General features: G+C 56.8%; 1 protein-coding gene across 10 annotated transcripts in view; it reads right to left on the reverse strand.

Moving 5' to 3' along the window:
• AGRN (agrin) overlaps window positions 1-25627 on the reverse strand; it is a 223979-nt gene that overhangs the window by 102924 nt on the left and 95428 nt on the right. For 8 of the 10 annotated variants that reach the window (XM_065575200.1, XM_065575197.1, XM_065575206.1 and 5 more), the window contains one exon: window positions 7121-7168. In XM_065575200.1, the coding sequence (XP_065431272.1) occupies window positions 7121-7168 (48 nt within the window). Of the gene's footprint in view, window positions 1-7120; window positions 7169-9490; window positions 11553-25627 lie in introns of those variants that run through there. The other 2 variants (XM_065575205.1, XM_065575207.1) reach the window with 2 other exon arrangements.

The following is a 25627-nucleotide window of genomic DNA, read 5'->3' on the forward strand; positions in this document are numbered from 1 at the left end:
TTACATTGTGGCGGGGGGTGTTCCCCTTGTAAAGTGAATTTAGCACTGGTCGAGCTCTTTCAGCATCACTCAGCGCAGGCCCAGGGAGGACGGGGCAGAGAAAGAAAACAGCTGCTGATTCTTCGGGGGGGGATATTTTGCAATACAACCCTGGCGCTAACCAGATTCTAAATACATAGCACCGCCGCCTTCCATCCTTGCCGGTATCCACCAGCGATGCTGCACGCATGTAGCTAGATGGGGGCCGGCTACGACGCAGAACAAAACAGGCTGGATTTCCACCCCAGGGTGCCGAGGCTAAGGGGAAAGGGAATGGGTCAACAGTCAGCAATGCAGCCTAGGCCGCAGCGATGCTCTCAGCTACCAGGATCCGGCCAGGAGTCCACCAGCATAGACCCAGAGCCACAGCACAGCACTGCGGGCAGGAGAGAGAGCCCCAGCGGCCAGCCAGAGTCAAACGGTCGGATTTACGGCTCTTCGGGCTTTAATCGGCTAACTGATTCTCAATGCAAAAGAGAAAAGCCGCCGGCAAAGCAAACACCCCCACCCCCCTCCGCCCAGCCAGCCACTGTTCTGCAAAGCCTGTATTTATGGGGCTGCCAGGCCAGAGAAAGTGGTTTTTCCAATATTTAATTTATCAAATGGCTCATCTCCTCGTGCATCGTGGCCAGTTTTATGGGTCCATAAACAGGCGCTTAGCGCGCTGCCTGGGCCCCGTGGGGGAGGGACCCGCCTGGCTTCAGCCGCACTCGTCAAGCCAGCGGGAGATTGAATGGCCAGACCTGCAGCCCCCTTCTCTTTCAACAGCTCCCAAAGCCATCAGCAGCACTGGCGGCCATCCCCGAGCCCTGGTGAATATCCCCAGCATGTCCTCTGTGGGCTGGAGACACCCCAGAGGATAGCACGCTGGTCAGAGGCACACTTGGGCTGAGAGGGGTGGGGGATGGTCTCCCTCTCCCAGCAGGAGTGGGGGGAGACAGTGACGTAGCCTCAGGGTTTAGGAGCAGGCCAGGGGCTCCCCAAGAGCGGCAGCTCGGCACGCCTGCTTGATCCACGATGGCACTGAGCACGGCTGTCTTCACCCCGGGGAAAGGAGCAGCGACTGCCCCCCGGGGTTCAGCCTGGCCTCCGAGGATATCCATGGGAAGGAAAGAGTTTCTTGGGGGACGGAGCAAATAGTGACGATGGGCCCTTACACTGCACCTCACATCCTGAGCGGCCCCCTTGGAGAGAGATTGAAGAAACCGAGGCACAGAGGTCAAGGGAGTCGCCCAAGGCCGTAGGGGCTAGATCAGCACTCCCAGGTCTGGGCTAAGTGAAGCAGAGCGAAGGCCATTTACCCTTTCCCCATGCCTGGGCAGTTGCCGTGGGGTGGGGGCAGGGTAGAGCTATTCCTTGCCACAGGTAGGGGGAAAGGTGGGATCTGATGTCACAGTTGCTGGGCCAGATTCTGGGCTTCCCGTGAGAACAGGAGGTGGGGGGAGGAGGGGAGCTGAATGCTGGCTTCACTCCCCGCTCTGACATCGCCAGAGCTTCGGTTGTGGAGCGTGGGGAAGGGAAGTCAACACAAGAGGAGAGAAGGGGGGAAATGTCCCCCAATGCCATCTGTCCCAGAGTGGGGCACTGCAGGTCTGATTAGCACCTGGCTAACAGGGCAATAAGAGGATCATCAGTCCGTCCAGGCGGGTCTGGTCCAGGACCTGCCCCAGGGGTATTTAATTAGCAGTCACGTGCAGCCGATGGATTGGGTTGCGTACAGCGCCGAGCACACTGTAGGCACTTCAAAAACCTGGCAGGCCCTAAAGCATCTTGGGCTCAGGTTGCCATGGTCCCCAAGCAGGAGCTGGGCGGTGCCACGGAGCCACCTTCCATCCCTTCCCTCTCTGGAGAGCTGGGCTCAAACTTGTTGCAAGTCACGCGTGAAATGAGCTGGGTGGCCTCAGACTAGCTCCTCACAAACGCATGCCCATGTCACAAAGCCGGAGAGCATGCCACACTTGGCACTGTTTGCCCAGAAAGTGCCAAGGCCTGGGATCAGAAGGTCCTGCCAGAGGGCAGGACAGCTGCGGGGACACAGCGGAGAGGAGACCCGGGAAGGAGGTATCTGAAGGGGCGAGGTGCATTGACGGGGCTGTGAGGGACTGCAGTGCACTAGAGATGCTGGCACCACCCCCATCTGCGTTTAGCCCCTCATTCCCACGACCACCGGCGTTCCCGCAGAGGGATACGCGCTCCGTGGCCCTCCCGAACAGCAGAGCTTGCCCAGCACGGGGGCCAGGGGAGCTCTATTTGAACTTCTTGCCACACAGGCAGGGCTCGCTCTCCCGACACGTGACGAGAATCGCTTTGCATCACCGCTGCCATGGTCTCTAACATGCTGCCGGCTGTGCCAGCCGTGCTCCACGCGGGTCTTACTCGCAATTACCCAAGTGGAGACCAGTTCCAGAAACTCAGCAGAGCAGCCCCTGGCGGGAGGAGGAAATCTCAGGCTTGGCCTAACCCATCAGCCAAATGCCTCGCCCTATATATTCCACCCGATGGGCCAGAAATGCCCACACACACACAAACACATCTTCCCTGCTTTAATAGGGGGACAGTTCCCTTTGCCCCAGTTACAACAGCTCCATCACACACACACACACACACACACACACACACACACACACACACACAGCAGTTACCACCTCTAGAAATGGATGCTAAAAACGACTGCCCCCGTCCCAGCCACATGCACTGCAGAAAGACCCTGTAACGCTGACCATCTATTTCAGTTCAGGGGCTGATGCAAAAGCCAGCTCGCTCGCTCACACACACCCCTCTGTGCCACGCCAGTCAACAAAATCCCTCCAGAACATTTCTGCTTCCAGAGGCCGACACACAACCACCCTTGCGCTCCCATATTCAGACAAACCGTTCCACCCCTCCCCAGGCTTCTGAAAAAAGGAGCTGCATTAGACAAGTGAGACGCTATGGGCCAGACCCTCAGCCTGCGGAAGTGGGCACAGCTCTTCTGGCTTTGGTGGAACCACACAGGATTTCAACCAGCTGAGCGCTATGGCAAAGATCCACAGGGTTCCCACCTGTCCAATAGCAGGGACAGCAGCGGGGTTATGTATCTGGGAGAGGGCTGTGAGAGAACAGCGTGAGTCGTCCCGGTTTGGGGAAAGGGAGACGTCGCTCCATAAATCAGTCTGTGGTCGAGGAGTTTGCTAGGGTAGAGGCTTGTTCATTTAAAAATCTCCAGCTTATTGCTAATAAATGACACCTTTGCACTCGTCAAACACTCCTCTTCCAGTGGCTTCCGACAGCTGGTGGAGGTGTCACAGGAAAGGCAGACTGGGGACCCCCGGGACACTCAGTCTTACCCTCAATTTCTAAGAGATTCTTGGGGGTGGGAACAGGGGGGGAACCTCTGGTTTTCCTGTACGTGTTTTTGAATTTTCAGAGGACTGCCCAGTTTTATTTCTCGTCCTAGCCCCGCAACGCTGGGCATGTGTGGTTGGGTGGGTGGGCGTCACCCCACCATGGAGTTTAAAAGGCAGTTTCATTCTCCAGCCATTCCTTGCAGAGAGGAACCCAAACTCCAACCCCTGGATCCAAAATCTGGAGCCAGCTTTCTCTAAGAATCCAGGGTTTCAGCTCAGCCCACCTTGCTTCATGCTTTTTAATGAATGATCATAACCACAACGTCTTTCAGAAGAAATATGGACTCTCATTAACCTTGGTTATGCAAAGAGAAGATGGAAAAAATCCACGCATCCCACTGGACCAGACAGACGTGACGTGATAGAAATTGTTCCACAGGAGCATCTTATTGAGAAGATTAATGACACAAACAGAGTTTTAACGCGATACGGTCGTTTCCCTTATCTAAAAAGAAACACGGGCATGTACCGGAGCGGGATGTGATGCAATGGGAGATTGTGAGGGAGGCGGCATCGGGAGGATAAGCTCAGCTTTCCAGGGTTTTGGTTTGCTGCTTCTCTAGAATATAGTCTCACATCTAGCTGGGTATCACTGTTTGGAAATCCAGAGATTACATTTGAAAATAAACCTAACCCAACCCAAAAGAGCATTAGGGCTTCAGGATAAAAATATAGCACCACCTATCCCCAGCTGGTGTAAATGGGAGTAAACTCTCTGGAGTCAATAGAGCGATGCAGATTTGCAAGAGCTGAGATCTGGCCCACAACGTAAAGCAGTAACAACCCAGAAGAGCGGCACTCTGTGTGGAGCAGAGTTGGAGAAAAAGCAATTGACGGCGCCTGCCAGTTGCTATGCGCGCTGTCAGTACTGCACATATTCACAGCGCTCTGACAAGGTACCCCTCCCAGGAGTGCCTGCCTGCTGATTGATGTCATCACCGCCCCACACAATCGACTGCTGCCCGAGAACAATGAACGTGACATCACTAAGTCTGTGTCACAACTTCGGGGTAGTGAGGGGGAGCTGGGAAGGGCCAAAACTCTCGTATAAAAGAGAAAGATTCCGTCCCCTCTTCCCCAGTGTCTTTCAATAGCTAGCAAGTTGTGAGAACTGGTAGTGGGAGGGGTAAGCGGTTTAAGTTTACTAATGGAAGAGGTCCCCCACAATTAAAGGTAGGACAAATGCAACTACATGGCCAAGTTACAGTAGGGGTGTCTGTCTAGCTTCATTCTTCTACTGCTCCCACCCCCATAGTACCCGAGCCCAACCAACCCTTTAACTGGATTAGGAGACCCAGGTATGGCCCAGGCGACTCTACAAACGAGAGCCCCCATCCTGCAAAGATTTGCGCACACGCTTTACTTTAAGCACGTGCGGAATCCCATGGACATCGACGGACTACATCTGAGCTGAAAAATTAAGCATGTGCAGAAGACTTCGCAGGATGGGGGCCTGTGCCGATGAGGGTTGACTGACGCCACTGGGTTCTCTGACGCAGTCCCGAACACACAGGGCCAGGGAGTCGGTCTTGTAAAGAAATCTGCACGCCCCTCTCTCCACGCTGCACCCCAAAGCGCCACAAGGGCGGGGGAGGCGCTCCAGATTTTTATCAGATGCATTTGAAACGTTTTAGGCTCGCAGAGAGGGCCCTCTTTAGGCACCTGCGTGAACCGTGCGCATTTCCACCTCCTGACGGGGGACTCGATGGAACGTGTCAGCTGGATGGGCTGGGTTATTAATATTTCAGAGCCCCGAGATGAGAGAGACACCTACGTTCCTTTTTATTTTTGAATTACACGTCTTCTTGGGTCCAATTATAGATTAATGACATTTTATCTGGCATCTGTTTCTCCCCCATCTTACTCCCCACCCTGAGAAAGCGAGCGAGAGAGAGAAACTAACATGCTATAATCGGCTGCATTTTTAGATGGGGTTATCTGTGCATTCAACCAGTGAAACATGGATAAGGTGATTGCACAGAGCGTAGGGAGAAAATGAAGCCTTTTTTCTACCAGGGAAATAGCCTTGGGCTCTGGGGAAGGGGAACTCCACTGGGGCAGGGTGGGTTAAAATAAAGGGATAGTGGGGAATCCAGGAGCAGAAAGTCTTCTGGCTCCATCAGGGATGCAAATAACCCCAGAGAAGGGGAGAGAGTTAGGGTCAACATTTCTAAACATCCAGCTGGCTCGCTGTCAAGAAAGACATTTATGACCATGGCAGTAAAAGGCACCCGATGCCCAGCTGCAAACCAGTTTCCATTTCGCCTCTCATGCCAGGAGGACACTCAAAGGGCTGTGCCAGCTGCAGTCAGAGCCTGACAGATTTTGTGCCGTGTTAGTACAGCAGTACCAGCAGAGAGCTCAAAGACGGGATGGGCCATGGTGACTCAACTTCCCCAGTCGCTCCAAGACCTGGAGCCTTTCCCAAACTGGTCTGTATGTCCTTGGGATGTGGCTTTACCAACAAAGTTAAAGAACAGCTCAAACCTTCACCCTAGGCTTGGCTGCTTCAAAGGTTCCTCCTTTCTGGACTGCTCAGCCCACACCCTATGTCCCCTCTCTCTCCAAAAGCACCTCCCACCTCTTATATCCAGAAGAGGCAATGAGCCGTCAGTGAGTCTGCAGAACCCACTTAACTCTTTCCCAGTTTCAGGGAAGCACTGTCTGCCTGTTACCCATGCCTGGGGGAAGGGGGGGGGCGGCATTGGGCCAAGGTTTGTGGCACATTGGCAGGGTAGCCAGGGGAGCAGGAGGGTAGCTTGTACAGCTGCTGCCCATGCTGTGGTTAAGCAGAGGCCTTCAGTCTCTGGGCATTTTGCCAGCAAAGACTTGAGAAAAAAGGATTTTTGTAAAGATGTTAAACCAATAGCTTGGATTATTCTGCTTCTTGGGAAAGGTCTTGGGTTGTTCCTTTCCGAAGCCTCAGAACTTGTGAGCTTAACGATGCACTGACGAGACAAAAGAGACCATGAGGGGGAGAAGTGCTTCCCCCCCCCGCTCCTCCTGCACACTAACACGTCACCACCTTGAAAAGGGGCTTTCCCTGGCCATCCTGCCTGGAAGTCTCTGCACCGTGTGCCCAGGGCACCTCCTCCCCCACCACCTCTTACTTGTCTGCAAACCAGCCACTGAGCTCTTTGTGTGACTTTCCCACCCCGGTACCAATGCCCAGCGCACCTTGGGGACAACTGCATTATGGCCATGGAATTAGTCACCAGTACTTTTTCCCCTTTAAACTGAGTAAGATCCAACCTCTGGTCCCCTCCATCCCATCAGGCTAAATGGCCTAGCTGGGTTTTGCAAGCAGAGCGATCACAGGTTTAAAAGATCTAGACGGGTTCGTGCCGCCTCTTCTCGGGAATGGGTGTCAGAGAAAAGGAGCCACACGGTGTTGCGTCTTTCCAGGAACGAGAGCAGACAAAGCCACTCTGCTCCCTCTTAGGCAGGCAGAGAAATGGCGGGGGAGCCCGGCCGGCTCAGGCTGCAAGAGGGAAGGGAGGGAGCGTGCATATGTGAACCAGCGATTTCGCTCAGGGGAGAAAGAGAAGTGAGTCAGGCTGAGAAATAGATCACTGGGTCAGGGAGGCGCTTCTCCACGAGGCAGCTGGAGGAAGCAGAAGAGGCTCAAGTGATTTGCTTTCAAGTGTATCCCAAGTGCAGAAAAATCAAGCGTCAGGAAGCGATCCTGTACTTACCATCCTGCGGCGTTGGCGGCGGCAGCGGGAAATAGTTACCGGGCTTGTCTGCAAAGAAACAAACACAGGGGAGATCAGAGACGTCTCCAGCACTGGCACAACCCTCCCCCCTGTCCAAGGCTAGAGGATGGTATTCAAAACTTCTCTAGGGTCCTTCACCCAAGATCTCAAAGCTTAAGCCTCACATCTGCCCCTTGGGGTGTAGGCCCAGAGAGGCTAAGTGACTGCCCCCAGGTGACAGAGCAAGCCAGTTGTAATCAGGAGGAGAATCTAGGAGTTCTGGCTTTTCTGTTGAACATTTTCACGAGGCTCATTTGGCATCAGACCTGATGATTCGGAGAGTTTCCTACAGAACCGGCCCTCTACGCCCGGCGACACCTACGAACCAAGAGCAGGCATTGCGGACTGGGGCTGCATGTCAAACCTGGCTCTGGCAAAGGCTTCCCACAGTTCGGGGTGATTATTTCTTGCTGCCTTGGGCAATTACGTGCCATTTCATCAAGGCCACCCAGCTCAGCTGTGATGCAAATCAAACTATTTATTACCTATCGCCCAAGAGCCTCCCAAGACGCCCATTCATCAAGGCATTCAAGTTGAGCAGCAACACGATTTTGAGAGCAACAGCCGCGCATGCAAGGAGGAGGCGTGGCAGGGGGGATGGTGGCGATAAGGGAAATAGTATGACAAATGGATAGCCTGGGCCATGGGGAGATGCAAGATGCAGACCCCGCGACTGAAAGGCTCTAGAGCCTGAAGGATCCTACAGAGTTATAAACCGAGCCGTGGGGCGAGAAGCCTAGTAAGTTACAAGCCCTCCCCTGAAAATAATCGGAACCTGATGGACGGAGAGGGCTTCTCCAACATGCATTTTGCTAGCTCCCTTCGTCCCTGCCTATCGTATTTCCCCATCGAAAACATCTTCGCCTCCAGCTCCCGAATGACGGTGGAGCAACCTAGTTACCCACATCTTTCGCAAGTGACTTGCCCAAGGTCAGAAAGCGAGACTAAGGCAGAGGTAAAAATTAACCCCGGGTCTCCCGAGGGCCAATCCAGGGCCGTAGCCACCAGACCGGCCTTCCGGGCCAGCTGTAGCACTAGAAACACTGTCTGGACCCTGCTCCGTACAACGCTGCTTTTTAGCTGCTGTCACAGTGCCCTAACCACACTCCGGTAGGAGGAGGCAGCCAGGGATTTGATTTCCCGGCCTCCCCATCTCCCACGTGCTCTCTCGCAGCAAGCGTTTGAGACCCAGAGAAGTTTCCTGGCCAAGGGTACGGCACAGGAACATTTGCTCTGAAGGCTTCAGAGGAAAGCTGCAGCCTGATGGATTTCTCCTCCCCGCGCTGGGTAACCAAGCCTGGTCCCAAGGAGATACTGGCAGGGGGTGTTAGACACCTGCGCCGAGAGATGCTCTGAGTGGACTTGGCAGAATGACGGAGTGGCCTGTATGTGCCACTAGCCCAGACTCTGGTGTCAGTCACCACCTCAGCCACTCACTCCCCAGAGCCAGCAGGACCAGCTCCCAGGGGAGGCCTACCCCTCCTTGTGCTCACACCGACTCCTGCTGACCTCTCGAGGAGGGACAGGGAAGAGAACGGGGATCCTGGAGCCGCTGGCCATCAGGCACAGCCCACCCCAACGACATGCACGGAACAGCAGAGAGAGGGTGATGGAGAGCAGGGGATTAAGTGTCTTGCCCAAGGCCAGCCAGTAGCAGAGGCAGTCATGGGGTTTGGAGCTCACAGAAGCTCCTGGCTCCCAGCCCTGTGCTCAGACCACACCTCCCTTCACACACGGCCCGGGCTGTCGCTGCCTCTCTCCTCCCTTCTAACAGTTTCTCCTGGGCCTGGACTGAAGGGACCCAGGCAGAAGGAAATGCAGCCCCCGCCTGGGAAGGGGAGCCTGCAGTGCTGGGGTGGGGAAGCACGGGCCAAACAAACCACACTCCGGTTTTCTCCTCCAACAGCTGGCCTGGGCTCGACAGCAGCTCTTGGGAGACAGAGCGAAGGAGGGGAGTGAGGATCCCAGCTCTCAGTCACACCCATCTCCGCTCCAGCGCCGGGCAGCCCTGGGTAGAGAACGGGCCGCGGGAGGGGATCAAAGAGTGGCAGGATGGAGCCCAACAACAGGCCGGGAAAGGAGGGAGACCAGGCAGAGAGTCACTGACTCAGCTCAGAGACACCGACTGGCCTTTAGGAAGAGATGGCAACACCCGGGTGGTGGCTGTTGGGATCTAGGCTTGGACTGGGAGGGACAATTAGGAATCAAACAGGCTGTCCTGATTTAAAGCCCCTGTCCCACCCCTCCCCTCGCATCTTCCCTCCCCCCTCCCCATCCCCCCATGGACCCTCGATGCCCCCGGACACCTACAGTTATTGAGGAAAAGCAGCACGGCAAACCCCAGGGTGGAAGTGGCCAGGAGGATGAGGCAGATGTTGCAGGGGATCATGAAATAGCGCACCACCAGGGAGACCTTGTGCTGGTACATCCGGTCCCGCTCCAAGGTGCCGGGTGCCATGGGGTACTGGCAGGCCGTCATGCCGCTGCTGGCACGGGCCCAGCCTTCCGCTGGCACATCCGAGGCAGACGGGACCCAGCAGGCGTGCAGGAGACCCCCCTCTTCCTCTTCCGGAGCTGCAGGGAGCTACGTTTTCCCAGGGATTCCCATCCTCCGGCTGGCACGTATGGACGGGGCGGGCTCGGCTCACTTGCAGGTGGAAGAGTTTACAGCCACACTCTCCATCGCTACGGCCTGCGCAGCGCCGCAGGTGTTAGGACCCAGGGCCTGACCTGGAGCCCGAGGAGCCAGTCGGGTAAAACTTCGTCTCAGCTTCACAAATCCCCTTGGAGCCAGAGGTTGCAGGTGGGAACCGGAGGATCAACAGTAACAAACAAAGCAAACAACTCCCAGGGACGCAGAGGATCAAAGACCTCCCAGCTTCTGAGCCCCAACCTGCCAGGGGCTAGCGCTGGGGGAAGAAATCCCGGACGTCTCACTAGGTCACCCGCCCAGCTGCAGGAGCTCTGGTTCTAGAGACAGGGGCCTGCCTCCAGAAGGGGGAGGACACACAAGCAGGACACCTCCGTACAGAAGAAAGGTCCCTATTTTGGGGGAGGCGTGGCTGCTCCAGCTGGGTGTGGCTGCCCCGTTAGTGCCCCAATTCAGGTGCTGGATGGGTCTCGCTGCTGGGCTGCTGAGCTCCTTTGGTCCATGTGTCTGACTGTAAACCCTAGATGGACCCACACGTGCCAGTCTCTGCCCCCCCAAGCTGAGACCTGCTGGCCAAATACAGGGGGCTTAACTAGCAGTTTGCCCACGTTCCAGCCCAGGGCAGCTCTCTTGCCACACTCCCCTCTTCAAAGTGATGCCAAAGTCCATCCCCGCTCAGCTCCGGCATCCTAGACAGCTGCTGGCGAGCGGCTCTCCTCCTCCGTCCCTGCAGTGGCCAGCTCCTTCGCGCCCCTCCGCCAAGCTGGCACTTTGGGAGGGGGCCCGGGCTTCGCTTCCCCTCCTTCCCGCGCCACCTGCTCTCAGAGCCTGCCTGCAGAGAGCACGGTGACCTGACACAACCACGTCGGCTGGGACGGGCCAGCTCCCCTCCTCACGCTGCTTGGACATGCCCGTCCTGCCAGGAGAGATCCCGATTCCTCGCTGAGCCAGGCATCAAGGGGCGCACGCCCGGACAGTAACTGAGCCACCAGCGGCGGCAGCTGCTTGAGTGGGTGGGAAGGAGCGGAGCTTAGAGACCTAATTCCAGAGCCCGGGGCTCTCTCTCGCCCAGCGGAAGGTTTCTGCAGCCCCAAACAAAAAGCAACTGTGTTGTTACCTCCCTTGTGCTCCACGCACCCAACTTGCTTTATCCGCGGCCAGCGCCTCGCTGGGGTTGATGGGTGGGGTGGGGCACGGGGGAGAAGGCAGGAAGCGTGTTATTGTTCGGTGCCCCTCTCCATCCCAGGCTTTGCACTGACTCCACGCACCCCCATTCCAATTCCTCAGGGCGAGCTTACGGGGCGTCCCTGGGAGAGCTCCGGTGAACACCCAGCGTCCCTTCGCAACACCGTCAAACCGCCACCGAACAGGAGACCGGTGCAGGGAACCGAGAAGGGAGGCGGGGAAGGAAAGCTGGCTCCAGGACCAGCAGCCAGCCAGCGCGGAGAGAGGCCAACTCAGACAAAGGCGAGGAGGCTTGGGGGAATTGTCTGCCCTGGCTCCTCAGGGGAGTTCTTCGCAGGCGAGAGCACAAAGGGAAACAGGGAGGGGGCCCTTTGCACCTCAGCTCGGCTGCTTTCCCCCCCACCCCACGGCTCCGGCACCACAGCCACCTGTGCGCAGCTCCGCGCTCCTCGGAGATGTGGGGCTCAGCCGGGATCGACCAGGAGCTGCTGGGATATTCCGCTCACTTCTGTCTCTCCTCCCGAGAGCATGAAAAGCAGGGGGAAAATCCTCCCCCCCCCCTCAGCTTTCCATTCGAGCACTAAAGATGTGGAGAGGGGCGGAGACAGCACTGTCAAAACTCATTATGCCTCCCCCTGAGCAGCGTGCTCCTGCCCCCTTCGCCCCCTCCAATCCCGCTGGAGGGGTGTGGGGAATGGGAAAGCCTCCCCCGCTGTGTGGGGAGGGGAGGGGAGGACCCGCTCCCCTCTCCCCCCCGTGGCCTGAGACCCCGGAGGAGGGAAGCTTTCAAGACACTAGCAGAACAGCCCGGCTGGCTTGCGAGGGTTCACGCGGTACGAATAAAAGCACCAGCCCCGCTGGGCCCCACTGCGGGAGATTTCTGGCAAAGAGCGGGTTAAGGACAATGCTCCATGCCCTGGCCTCAGCTCACAGCTAGACTAGCACTGAGGAATTCAGAGCCCAATCCCAAGCCCTGCAAAAAGCAAATGAGACTCCCCCACGGCAGCCAGTGCCCTGGGGATCAGGCCCGCTAAGTTGCGGGGTTTGTAAAGACAGAGGGTCAAGCGGGTAAGAGGCTTCCCCAGCAGGGGGCGCACAGATGCCAGGGGCCCCTGGTTGGAGATGAGAGCCAGAGCAAGCACCCAGGGTCCAGGCAGGCATGTTGGATTGGGAGGGCGGGGGGCAGCAGAGGAGACAGAGAGTGACGCTTCCGCAGACTGGCTAGTGGGCGTCCTGAGCCAGCAAGCAGCTGTGCCTCCGGGGATTCTCATGCACCTCCGTGTCGCCACCGCCCCTTGGCAGGACGCTGCCGGAGAGCTGTCATGGCCTGAGCACCAGCACCAAGCAGAATCCTGACCCATTAGACACCGGAAAGCGGCCTGGGGACGAGCCGGGCTTTGGGCCAGAGGGCAATTAGGACCAAGAGCCCGACACCATCGGTGAAGTGCCAGGGATGGGAGCAGAAGGGAAAGAAGAGAGTCCCCCAGGCCCCGGAGCAAGATGGCCCCAGCTTTGGCCGAGGCCCACAAAAGAGGCATGTGTCCTAAAAACGACGCAGGCCAGATGCAGTGGGGGCGAGCCGATGCCCATTGAAGTCAATGAACTGGCTCCCATTGACTTCACCCTCCCTTGGCAACATGACGCCCGTCAAGTTGAGCGCCAGCCCCGGCAGAGGGCAGCAGCGGCACAGCGCTGGTATTACGTGCACACTCTGCCACCATCGATACCATGTATCCAGAGCGCTGGTGCTAATTCCAGCCCACAAAGCTTCTCGTCAGGCTGAAATAGCTCCTTGGGGGTGCGGGGGAGTCACCCCACACAGGGAAGGCGCCCCGGGGCTCTGACCCTTTCCAACACAGCTGAGGAGGCAGGAGGCAGCCGTGAACAGAGGCACCTGGGGTCAGGTGGCAGCGCGTGGTCCTCGTGCCACAGCTCAGCTGACGCTCTGCCGACGCGGGAGATGTTCCGTGCTTCAGGCTCCACGCAGGGAAGGAGGGAGAGATACGGAGATACCCCCTGCCACGTTGGCAATTGCCGTCTGCTTATCCTGGATCCCACGCTGATTGCACTGTGGGAGGTGTGCGCGGGGGGTGCTTATTGCAGATACAAAGCGGGGGGGGGGGGGTCCAGAGAGGAAGAGCTGGCTGTTGTCAGACATGGAGGCCTCTGGCAAAGGCAGCTTCTGAAATACGTTCCGGCGTCTCCAGCTTCATTCGCTTTCCATCAGGCAGCTGTCGCAGCCAGGAAACCAGATATCTTCTCCTCTGCAGCTGCCAGCCTGTGCCAGGGCCCGCTCCACGAGGGAGCATCGCTGCCCCAGCCGAGCCTTCCACGACCCCCCGCCAGAGCGCCACCTGGGAAGCCATCCCGAAGGCTGGGCTATTTTTAGTGGAGCAGCTTTGGCAGAGACCGGGAACGAGGGGGCGCCTGAGCCCCACGCTTCCTCTGTGGAGACGCCTGGCTGGTTAGTCACCAGAACTTCAGCCTCCCACCAGCCTGAAAGGGAGGCGGGGCATCCTCCTCTAACTCCAGCCTGCCTCTCCGGGGCTGACCCCCTGGTCACCAGGGCGGTTTATCCGGGGTGAGGGCCACACCTGTCATGCACAAGAACGAGCAGATTCCAACCCCCCTCCTCTTCAGGGCCCAGCCGGCAGCCAGAGGAGACTAAGCCGCTCCCTGCAGGTGGCACACCCCACGGCCTGCAGGTCAGGGAGGAGGCAGGCGGAGAAAGTTAAACTACAGCTGTGGGCAGCTCAGGGAACTGCCTTAAACCCACAGACCAACCCTAGTCGGCTCAGCGGCCTCCAGGACTCAGCTGTGCTGGGGACAGGAGACCGAGTTCTCCCCTGGTGGCTGCTCCTCCCGTGTGTTCAGGGCCAGGCCTCAGCCCTAGCCCCGCGATGCTGCGACGCGGAAGAGCCAAGCTGCCCACTGGATGGCCACGGCTCCAAACGGAAAGGACAAACCCCCAGCAAAGGGCGAACGGGATTAGCTGCATCCTTCTGCCCAGCCCCCTAACTCGGGGATCGATCCTGCCACCTCAGTGCACGCTGGGCGCCAGTCCCAGCGGCAGGTACCCTTGACTCTAGACACCCCACCCTGTGGGTTCTTGGGGACCCAGACTGAAACACAAGCACTTCCCAAAGCTGGTAGTTAAACACACCGGGCGCCTGGGTCCTACCCCAGCCCTGCTCCAGGTTCCCGCTGTAGCTTCAGGCAAGTCCAACCTCTGCAAAGTGGGGAGAGAACGGGCCTTCCACGCTGCCCAGGGGGGATTGCATGGCTGGGAGCATTAATACTGAAAGGCCTGTGAGAGCTCAGGGGGGAAGGGGCACAGGGTGCAGTGTATTGTTCTGGGATGAGGAGGCTGTCTCCCATGCTGTCAGCACACCTCGGATTGCAGAGGCCAATCCGCCAGGCTAAGTCCAAAGGCTTGGCTGCAAATACAAACAGTTCAAGCAGCAAGCAAGGCCCTTGGCATAGCCTTCTTTGCATGTTTCCATATGCACATCAGGCACACCACATTCCTTCCTTTCTTCCAGGATTTCCAAGGGCTCTATCCCCGCAAGCCTTTTGGGGGCCACTTTTGGGGGCAGAACCACGCCGGAGCCACCTTAGCTCCCCGGAAGCACAGGTTCCAATCCCAGCGCCTGAGCTCAGCGCTTCCTCCTTTCGGGGGGGAGGAGGGGGTGGGATGAATTAATGCAGTTGACCCCAGGCAGGTCTTGCAGAGGAGACTTTACAAACCAAGCGCCAGCAGGCTCTACAGAGTGGTTACACATCCCATTGTGTATGTGTCAGAGTTTCCCTCTGTGTACAGGCCAAAGTCTCATTCTCAGTTCCCAATCGCTGTGTGAATCAGAGAATATCAGGGTTGGAAGGGACCACAGGAGGTCATCTAGTCCAACCCCCTGCTCAGAACAGGACCAGCACCAACTAAATCATCCCAGCCAGGGCTTTGTCAAGCCTGACCTTAAAAACCTCTAAGGAAGGAGATTCCACCACCTCCCTAGGTAACCCATTCCAGTGCTGCTCACCCATCCCCTTTGCTGCTGCCCTCCACCCAGAGGTGGCTGCATTTCTGCGCAGTTACACGGATCTAGTCATTCACAAATTACGGGATCCTTTCCTATCAAGGATGAGCACTCGAGGAAAAGCGCGCTCCCTACCCAGCGCCCTCTGCTGGTCTTCCCTAGAACCTGCACTTGGAGTTTTCCATTCTGCTCCTCCTGCTCCAACACAGAGCATAGGGGGGACCGAGCGGAAAAGATGAGCAGAAATGAAAGACAAAAAAGCTCATAAACAGGTAATATGGCTCTGTCATATTCCGAGCCGTTAGCTTGGGGTCTTGCTGCAGAAAAACAGTCAGGGAGATCCTGCCAGGCGGCCCAGATGCTGCACAGAGCTTTCCAATCTCTGAACAGCCATTTGCAGATAAGGGACGGGGATGGGAGCGGAGGGCCCCCCATCAAGAATTGGCTTCCTGCAGCCTGAGCGAGGGAGAATGCTGAAAACTTTGCTATCCTCCACACACACACTCCCAACTTCCCACAGGAGGGTCCGTCCATTTCAACCCCCCCAGAGCAAGCTGCAGGAAGGGTCTGAGACGGTCACGGCGAGGACAGTTTGCAACGGACCAGTGCATCCCCCTAGGAGAGGAGGCTCGCTAGGATTATGAGGACTCTAAGCCCCTCCTACCGAAGACTTTGGGAGCGGGGGCGAGAACCCCCATCCTCCTGCCACACTTTGTGAGGTCACAGTGTAAGATCACCCCCATAGACTGCTCCTGCTCTACTCCCAGCCAGCATCACTGCAGGGCATCCTGGCAGCAGTAGGTCAGTTAGCCCCACTGGTATCCAGTGGCCGGCAGGGAACGAGCCCAGCAGAGGCCCCGGTGCGGCTGGGATGGGGACAGCAGCACAGCGTTAGGCCAAGAGCTATTTAGAAGCGAGGAATCAAAAGGGCCCACTTGGTACCCGCTGGGAGACAATGCAACAGCCATTCACTCTGGCCTCGGTCTCTTCCCCCCCGACCTCGCCCCTCCAGCAATGAAAGGGTCCCAACCGTTCCCATGTCAGGAGAGGGCCAGCCACCCAAATGGGACCACTGTACACTCAGAGGGGCGGGGAGAGGTGTGGGCTGCTCCGCCCTAGCCCTCCCCACACGTGGGAGAGGCTCCAGGAGGGAAGGGAAGAGCTGAAGGGTCTTTCAGCCCGAGAACACCCCCAATTTCAGTGGGCAGAACCCAGTGAGAAGGGGCCAGGATGACAGGTCCCAAAAGGGCAACCCCAGGGGGAGCAGGATACACACACACCCCGCCACCATTCTTAAACTGCCACGCGGATGTTCCCCTCCGCTGCATCGTTCCAGGCTAATCTTACACAATGCGTGTCCCCGTGATATCCAGCCACCTACCTCACGTACCCCCACATCCCCAATACCCACGATGCCCATCACCATGGTATCCAGCCAGCTGCCTCACGCACCCTCCCCTCCTCATCCCCAGTCACCACAGTGCCCCTCACCATGGTATCCAGCCACCTGCCTCACACGTCCCTATCCCCAACCCCCACAGCGCCCATCACCGTGGTATCCATCCACCTGCCTCACACGTCCCCATCCCCCAACCCCCGCAGCGCCCGTCTCCGTGGTATCCATCCACCTGCCTCACACGTCCCCATCCCCAACTCCTGCAGCGCCTGTCACCGTGGTATCCATCCACCTGCCTCACACGTCCCCATCCCCAACTCCCGTCACCGTGGTATCCATCCACCTGTCTCACACACCCATCCCCAACCCCCACAGCCCACTCACCGTGGTATCCATCCACCTACCTCATGTGATCTCCCTCAAATCCCCCCCCAAAGGGGTTGCATCTTTCACCTGTGCCCCATGCCAAGTGACCTTCCCCCCCACCCCGGTTCCAGCCCCCCCCCAAGCAAAGGCTCGGAGAGGCTCCCTGCTTCACCCGTAGCTAAAGAGCTCCCACCTGCCCTGGGGGAACTCAAACCCTGCTGAAGTGGGGTGACGGCAGGGCCAATTTAATGCCATCAGGCACAGCTGCCACTGGTTCATTATGGAGAGCAAAATATTAGCTTTGGAGTGCTTTCCCCCCCCCCCCCCCCAGCTTTCTAAATCGGAGTGTTGAATTCATTAAGGCCTCTGTGTGGTCACCGGCCCTTTTAAAGCCCAGCGCCGCTAATTGGGTTTATTTCTAAGCACTCCCGGCAAGGATTGAACAGCTGCTGCCAATGGGCCAGAAAAGGAGTGGGGGTGGAACTGCTCATGTCTTATTTTCCTGCTTCTGTAACTCAGGGCTCTGCAGGGGCCAGGAACTTCTCCTGGTTCTGCGGTGGCCACAGCTGCATCCCAGTGCCTACAGGAGATGTGCCGCAGCCAGCCGGAGCTCAGCGGGGGCAGGGCGTTGGATGAGTCCTGCCCTCTACAACCCACACCGGCCTGTGGAGTCGGGAAGAGGGTGCGGGGGGTGGGAGGGAAGAGGTATTTGTCGCCTACTCCTGTCTCCAAGCTCTCTGATCTGATGGCCCCAAGGCAGGACAATCGAAGGGACAGATAATTAAGCCCTGAAGTTCTCACTGGCTTGATCAAGAGGTCGTGTGGCTGCCAAGGGCTGGGGGGCAGGGATAGCCCCCTTTCCCCAGGAATGGCATGTCTGGGGAGCCTCCAGCGTGCATGGGGAGGGAAGAGGAATGGTTTTAATGCCACAGTTGGCCAAAGTAAAGTGGTCTTTCATAGCTGAGGATGGTAGAACTGGCCCATAGACACTTCAGCATGGGCTCCTCTGCACCGGGCCAGATTCCCGTGGGAGAGGGGTGCTCAGATCCAGTGGTAATGGGCGCCATACAGCACCCAAACCGAGTAGGACAGGACCCTCCCCCATCCAGGCACGCAGCTCTGTGTTCACCTCAAGGCTCCATGATGCAGCATCCCCATCCCATCCGTGAGTCACATCGATACTGGGGGGAGTGGGATTGACAGACTCTGCGGGTCCCTGTGCCAGGATCCCCTTAGGGGAGTGGTTTATTTGGGAGGTGGCCAATCCCCATTCCTCCCCCCACCACCCTGTTCTCCCTGGCCAGAATGACAGCGGAGAGCAACCTCAGCAGAGACTCCCCGATCAATGGCACTTTGGAGTCTGACTGACAGCTGCCAATCTCCTCCCTCTGATGAGCAGCCAGAGGCCCTGCAGAAAGCAACAGCCCCAGCTCCCGAAGCTGCCTGGTGCCTGCTCGCCGCCTGGTGCCCGCTCGCTGCCTGGCAATAGGGTAATTGGTATTTGACAGAACCCCATGGCTACGGCACCAGTTGCAGCGTCCTCTGGGGAACCCATTCAAAGGGTTAACGGCAGCTCCGCGCCCAGCACCCCCTCATGTGGTTTTACGGGCTAATTACCAGCATGAGGAAGAAAAGCAGGGGAGGGGGAGGAGACTGGGATTTTAATGATTTCATTTAACACTTGGCAGGACCCAGCTTGCTTCCCCGCTAAGCAGCGCCTGGAAGTGAAGAGCGTTTGGAACCTGGCACTGCACCGGGGTGGGGGCCCGAGCCCTGCAAAGCCAAGCTGGCATGCATGCTGGGAGCAGAACGAGAGTGCTAATGAAGGCCTCTCCTAATTAACAGCCACACCAGGGGGGCGCAGTGTGAGGCTGCTCCTGAGACCAGGGGTTTTCCTGCTTAATGACTTCGTACCCAGATGAACACACTGAAGCAGCGGGGCGGACAGTTTCAGCCCCTAGCACAGGTTGGGCAGGAACACACGGAGAGCTCAGCGTGTTTGCTGTCTTTCGGGTGGATCTGGGGCAGGAGCAAGGCAGGCGGTAGGATCTACGCTTGGCCAGCGGCACCGCTCAGAGAGAGGGACGAGGGGGCGGCGATACAGGTTTCACAGCCAGAGCAGCTGCCTTCCCCCCCCCCTTACTGACGGGAGATGGGGAAGGCGAGGGGCACCACGGGCACGGATCTCTGCTCACGCAGGTTGCAGCACTACGGGGCCTGGGCAAAGGCATGGACTCTCCTTCTGCACCGCTTGAACAGTCCCATAAATCCAAAAGCACCTATGAAGGCTACTCCAGCGGGGCCCATTGGTGCCTGCCCATTCCCGAAGGGAGATATCTTTGGGGGGGTGGGGAGGTGGAGAGCCATAGATAGAAGTTACCCCCCCACCCCAGAATGGCTATACTGGGTCAGACCAAGGGTCCAGCTACCCCAATATCCTGTCTTCCGACAGTGGCCAATGCTGGAGGCCCCAGAAGGAATGAACAGAGCAGGTAACCATCAAGTGATCCATCCCCTGTTGCTCATTCCCAGCTTCTAGTAAACAGAGGCTAGGGACACCATCCCTGCCCATCCTGGCTAATAGCCATTGATGACCTATCCTCCATGAACTTATCTAGTTCTTCTTTGACCCCTATTATAGTCTTGACCTTCACAACATCCTCTGGCAAAGAGTTCCACCCATGGATTTACGCTGCCAACGCTCTGGGGCAGAGGAGTGATGGGGTAGTCGTGTCCAGAGCCTGCCAGCATCAAGGAGTCTAAGTTAAAAAGCTGCTCCTTCCACCTCAGTCCTACCAAGCCGCCCCGGGGAAGGGATGGAGTGAAGGGGCCCAACCCGATCTGCTCATGGTCCCGCTGTGGGGAAGCGGCAACTCAGCAAGGCTGATCCAGTGCTGGGCCAAGGCTCTGGACTAGGACAGTCTGCTGGACGTCAGGGCGGACAGCACTGCTCCATAGCTAGCTTCAGGTTCCGGCTCGGTTAGTGCTCCCACGCCATGCTCGGAGCGGCTATCCTGCACGGAGCCCTGCCACAGCCGAGCTCCTTGCGTGATCGGTGCAGAGCAGAAAGCTCTCCTGGTGCCCTGAGAGGGCTGGACTACTTGCCAAGCACGTACCAGCAAGACCCCGCCCCCCCCCCCCCCCCCCCGCTTAGAACCCCGTCCCGTCATTCGCTGTGACCACTAGGACACACAGCCATCTCCCCATTGGATAGGAGCGACCTGCAACTGCCAGTACCCATGTCATCCCCAGCACAGTGTGAGTAGACAGCAGAGCAGCACAGGGCACCGACTGGGGCTAGGCCCTGCCCTGGGAGTAGGAGCCACTGGATAGAACAGGAGGACTTGTGGCACCTCAGAGACTAACACATTTATTTGAGCATAAGCTTTCGTGGGCTACAGCCCACTTCATCAGATGCATAGAATGGAACATATAGTGAGGAGTGTGTGTGTGTGTGTACACACACACACACACACACACACCATGAAAAGGTGGGAGTTGCCCACTTAAAGAGGCTAATTAATTAAGATGAGCTATCATCAGAAGGAGAAAAAAAAAAACTTTTGTAGTGATAATCAAGATGGCCCATTTGAGACAGTTTGACAAGAAGGTGTGAGAACTTATCTTAGCAGGTAACTCTTATGGGGTACTACAAATGTGGCGCTACACAGGGCCTCTACTACAGCTGGACTCACACACACACACACACACACACACTTCGCTGCACCCTTGCTGTTCTCTACCCTGAACACACGGCTCTCACGGAGTCAGGTTTTGCGGACAATACAGACTAAGCATTTTCTGTCCTTGTGGTAGCTTTGGCCACGTGTAGGGAGGTCTGACCTGGGGGCACTGACCCTTTGCCATCTCCTATCCCTGAGCATGCTAGTCCCAGATTCACAGGCCAATGGCCTGGGGCCTGTCCCTGCCCCACAGGGAAGGAACAGTTGACCCTGGACCTCCAGGCTACAACCCCAGTGAGCCTGGCTAGACTCGGTCTCGTGCCCTGTGCCAGAGCCTAGCCAGATGGAGCGCACTGCAGGGCAAAGCAGGGGCTGGGACCGGCGCAGGTGGAGACACAGCAACGGGTGTGGGGGCAGAGAGGGCTGCAGGCTGGGCAACCCTCTCCAGGTTCGCAAAGATTCCCCGCACGTTCCGCTGACCCTCTCCATACAACAGCCAAGGCTCTGGGCTTTAACCAGAGCCCCGGGGGCAGGTCTCTCTGCAGCCACCCCGACGCTGAGCACTACACAGATTTCTAGCAGGAGCCAACTCCCGGGCAATGCTGACAGCGGAGACGGTGGTGGAGGGGGATCATACCAAACCAGGGGGGCCAGACAGACAAGCCTTGGAGCCCGAAAGCCTTTGTGCTGCACAGGGTTCTCCCTCCTACCCCCCACGGTGCCCCCGCCCTCGGGGGGGAAGCTTGTCCACATGAGCCAGGCAGTCCCTGGGCTCTCTGCAAAGCGGCGCGCAGACGCCAACTGCACTCATGGCTTCTGCTGGAGACGCCCACCCGCTAGAAACCAGACTGAGACCCACCAAGCTCGTGTCACACCGGCCAACCGAGCAGCCCTCAGATAGCGACCAAAACTTTCCCGTCGCCAGCGCTCTGGCTCACGGACTCAGTGGTAGCAAAAGGCTCCACACACCCTGAGCCAGCCGCTGTCCGGGGCGATCTTAAAGCCAAAGTTAAAGATCTGGATGAAACGCCAGCAACACAGGAGGGGGCTTCCCACCCGGCTGCCTCCGCGAAGCATGTCAGCCACCAGTGCCGAGCCAGCACGGAGAGGAGAGAGGCCCTCTACCATCTGCCCCTCCAAACTAGAGACGGGCCTAACCCAGAACAGGTCAGACACCCTCAAACTACGGAATAATTCTGATTCAGATGCTTCAGCTGCAGCCAGCTCCAATCAGCCCTACTCCCCTGGCCCCCATGGTTTCAAAGAGGGGATGGGAGGTCAGACCCACATACCCCAGGGTGGCCAAGCTCAGACAGAGAAGCAGGACAGCACATATAAAACATCAACACATTATAGAAATCGGTCCAGAATTTCCACCCCATGGGCAAACAAGCCAGCCCCCGCATGGGAGGAGTCTGGATAAAACCTTCAGCAGCAACCAGATTCAGCCCCCACCTGCAAGTTCCCCTCCTGCAGCGTAACGTGCCTCTTCCAGGACTGGGAAGCCACCAGCCATGGAGCAGGCAGGTGTTGCCTATACACAGGGAGAGAGTCCCCTTCTCTCTGACAGATGTTGCTGCACAGAAACGGCGCGGAGCTGACATCTGTTCCGCTGGAGCCGCAACAGAGAATTGGATTTTACGATTTTTTTTTTTAGATAATTTAATTGGCAATTACTTAAATGCGGGGTTTACGCAGGGAAATTGACATCCAGAAATAAGAGCCTTAGACTGCAGCCTGAAAGCAGCCGCACCAGAGAGGGAATGAGAAGCAAGCGGCACACGACTCTGCCAATGGATCTCAGCCCTGTGCTGTGGCACCTCCTGCTGGTTCAGCCCTGGGAACCTGTCCTCACTCGCTCCTGAGCGCAGCAAGCCATTACAGTGGGGCGAATGGCCCATGGAGCTAGCTGGTCTCGCTTCTCTCATGGCCAGAGTGGCAGCTCAGCTAGACTGATACACGGTAGCTTTGCACAACACTCACGCTGAGGCCAACACAGTGTCTGTATGGGCACGAATTCAAGCCTGGGGTATGTTTCGTTTTTGCAGACTAAGGGTTTTTACATCGTATGACCCTTATTGCCAGGATATTGCCTGAGGAGTTTCAGTTCTCCAACAGCCTCCGCACAGCTATTGACTCCTAACCCTACGGAAGAGATCTGTACTATTTCTTCGGTGGCCTTTTTATAGGTTTCTTTGAACCATCCTATGCCATTTCTTTCTTCTGTAGGAAACAGATAATACCAGTATACAAAATGAAGAACCGCTAGAGAAAGAGGGTCAGTAACCATCCCTAAACAATACAAGAACAAGGGGACAGTCAATGAAGTTGGCAGGTGGCAAACTCAAAGCTGTTAAAAGGAAAGCTAGACCTCATACAAGACACAGTTAGCTCTTGGTCTCAATTATACCTTGTGGCAGTGAGTTCCACTGGCTAACAGGGTTCAGAAAGGACTGGGCCTTTACATGAGAATAGGCTGAGTTATAAAATATTTTGAAAAGATTACGAACCCTCCCAATCTCTAACTAAATTTCTTCCTCCCCCACCATAATCTGTCCCCCCAAAATCCCATAACTGCCTGTGGCAGGAGTTTTTAAATTCTGAAACATCTGGAGAGAAGCTATTGGACTGCATGGGCCCTTGGTCTGAACCAATCTGAAAATTCCAATGTTGCTATGGGAGGAGTCAAATAAACCTATAAAAGGATCGTATTCTTCACTGCGCTGTAGAAGGTCGGGGGAGGAGACCTCCTACAGAGCTGCATTCCATGGCTAGGACCTTCCACTAGATGTATCCCTATTCGATACTCAGCACTGCCAATCCCAAGCATTACAAAATAAATCAGGAGTCAGGTCCCTCCAAAAACCATGAGACCTGCCTGCAAGCCAGGAGATTGTAAAAGCGAAGCACGGTTGGGCTTTTTTTATTTACTGACCTTCTGGCTCTGAGCCTTTTGTGAGTGCAGATAAAAGCTTGAAAAAATGTGGCCCCGAGAGTTAGAAACTCGCTGCTCTTTTCACATGAAAGCTGAGACACTCATGTGACTCCAGGAGCTGGAGCTTTGAAGACACTGAATATTGAGACTCACAATAACACTACAAGAGCTGGCATACTATCAAGGCTTTCCTGTATGCTCTATTCCGCCCGCCCGCCCTTCCTAGCAGTTCTACATTAGGAATTTGACACATCCTTGCAAAAGAAAAAGAAAAATCACTTTTTCTCACTCCAGTTTGCTCCCCGGCAGGCAGAGTTCCCCACACCCCACCAGTGGCCATTCAGCTTCAGAGCTTTTCCTTCTCTTGTGATGTAACAGCACCATCTGCTGATCTCTCAGACACATGCACCAGACCTGCCAGCTAGAAAGCAAGGGGCCCAAAGGCTGCAGCGATTTGGGGCAATGCTGTAGCAGACGGGATGTGTGTTGTAACGGAGCTGTGATCGGCTGCGATTTCCCCGTAGCTACGGGAGCTCCATAGTACTGTTGGGCTAGAGCTCCAACCCATCAGCTCCCAGAGCACCTGCCTTCCTGCCACTTGAGCTGAAATGGCCTCTCCATTAGCGAAGAGTGAATCCTCCCGGGATTTAGCCTTTGTTTCTGTTCACAGCTTGGCCACTAGTGATTTATGCTGATGAATTTCCACCCCAAGTTGGTCTGCAAGCACCAGCTCATTCACCTGGTGTGCGATTGGCCAGGCCAGTCGCAAGGATTTGCTGGCGTTCCCCAACCAGATGACTGCAGTGGCACATCCTTGTTCTCGGACTCGGTTTCTCCCCGTTGGCCGCCTGCGCTGCTCTACTAAGGGAGCGTCTACACTTGAAATGCTGCAGCGCCGCAGCTGTGCTTCAGCGTAGACACCCCCTACAACGACGGGAGGGGGAGTCTCCCATCAGCTCCGCCCCCCAAGAGGCAGTAGCTAGGCAGATGGAAGAATTCATCTGTTGACGCACCACCATCGACAGCGGGGGTTAGGTCGGCTTAATTGCATGGCTCCGGGGGGTGGATTCTTCCCATCCCTGGAGCAACGTAGCTGGGTCGACCGAACTTTTCAGTGTAGCCCAGGCCTCAACCACCAACACCTTCGGACTGGTGGCGAATTAGGTTACAAGGAATTCTACCCAGTCCGGGTATCCAAACCTCAAAACAAACACGAAAACACAAACCCTTCCCTTTCCTTTGGGAGACCTCCCCTGACCCCAGCCAGCCTCCTTTCCCACAGAGAGCACTCTCCAGCCCTCCACCCACCCAGCCGCGGGGGGCTCTCCCTTTTCACTCCCCCCCGGAAGCCCCATTCCTGCCCCACGAGATGCAGGGTGGGCTGACTGGGCCCCCGCTATCCCATTAACCCTTTCCTGCTTTGTCTGGGGTTTGTAAGCCCCGTCGCCATCACAAGCCTGTTGCAAAGCCGCGTAAGTCGCCCCCATCACAGGACAATTAGTGAGCAAACCCCCTTTGGGAGTGAAAACCCATTGTGCTAAATTAATTAAAGCCACTGGCATCCATTATCCTTTCTCAATGCAGGGGGTGGCTGGGCTGGCTGACCTCTCGCGGTCCCACGTTTCTATGACTGATGACGTTTTCCCCAAAGATAAACCAGCTGCCACCCACTGCCTCATTTAGGCACAGACCCTGTTTGACCTCCCCTGGTTATTAGCAGTGTGGGATTTATGACAGGTGCTGATTCCAGGCAGCAGGTGTCTGTTCATCACAATATAGACATAGACACAGACACAGACACACACACACACACACGGAGGAAAGGTACCCACACCTCCAAGGCCTCACCACACACAGGTGCTGCCTGCCCGAAGATCGTGAACGGCTGGGAGTTGGATACCACTTGCTGCAAGGGACCTGCTGGGAAACTGATAAGGGGTCCCTGAGCCTTGAGAGACAGGCAGGACAAATGAATCAGGCCACATGGGATCGAGAGCAAGATAGGGATGGGGGAGGGAGGGGGGAACATCCCTGTGCAAAACGCTTTAGGGCCGACGCCGCAGCAAATCCTTCCCAACCAGCACAGAGGCCCAGGGGCTAAGCCCACCTCTGTACCTAGTCTGTGGGGTGATGGGAAAAAGGAGACCAGGAAATTACCTGCAGCAAAAGCAGAGATGCCCAAACCCTGGCGGCATCCC

This window comes from Chrysemys picta, chromosome 21 (genome assembly GCF_011386835.1).
Source record: "Chrysemys picta bellii isolate R12L10 chromosome 21, ASM1138683v2, whole genome shotgun sequence".
Taxonomy (NCBI): domain Eukaryota; kingdom Metazoa; phylum Chordata; order Testudines; family Emydidae; genus Chrysemys; species Chrysemys picta.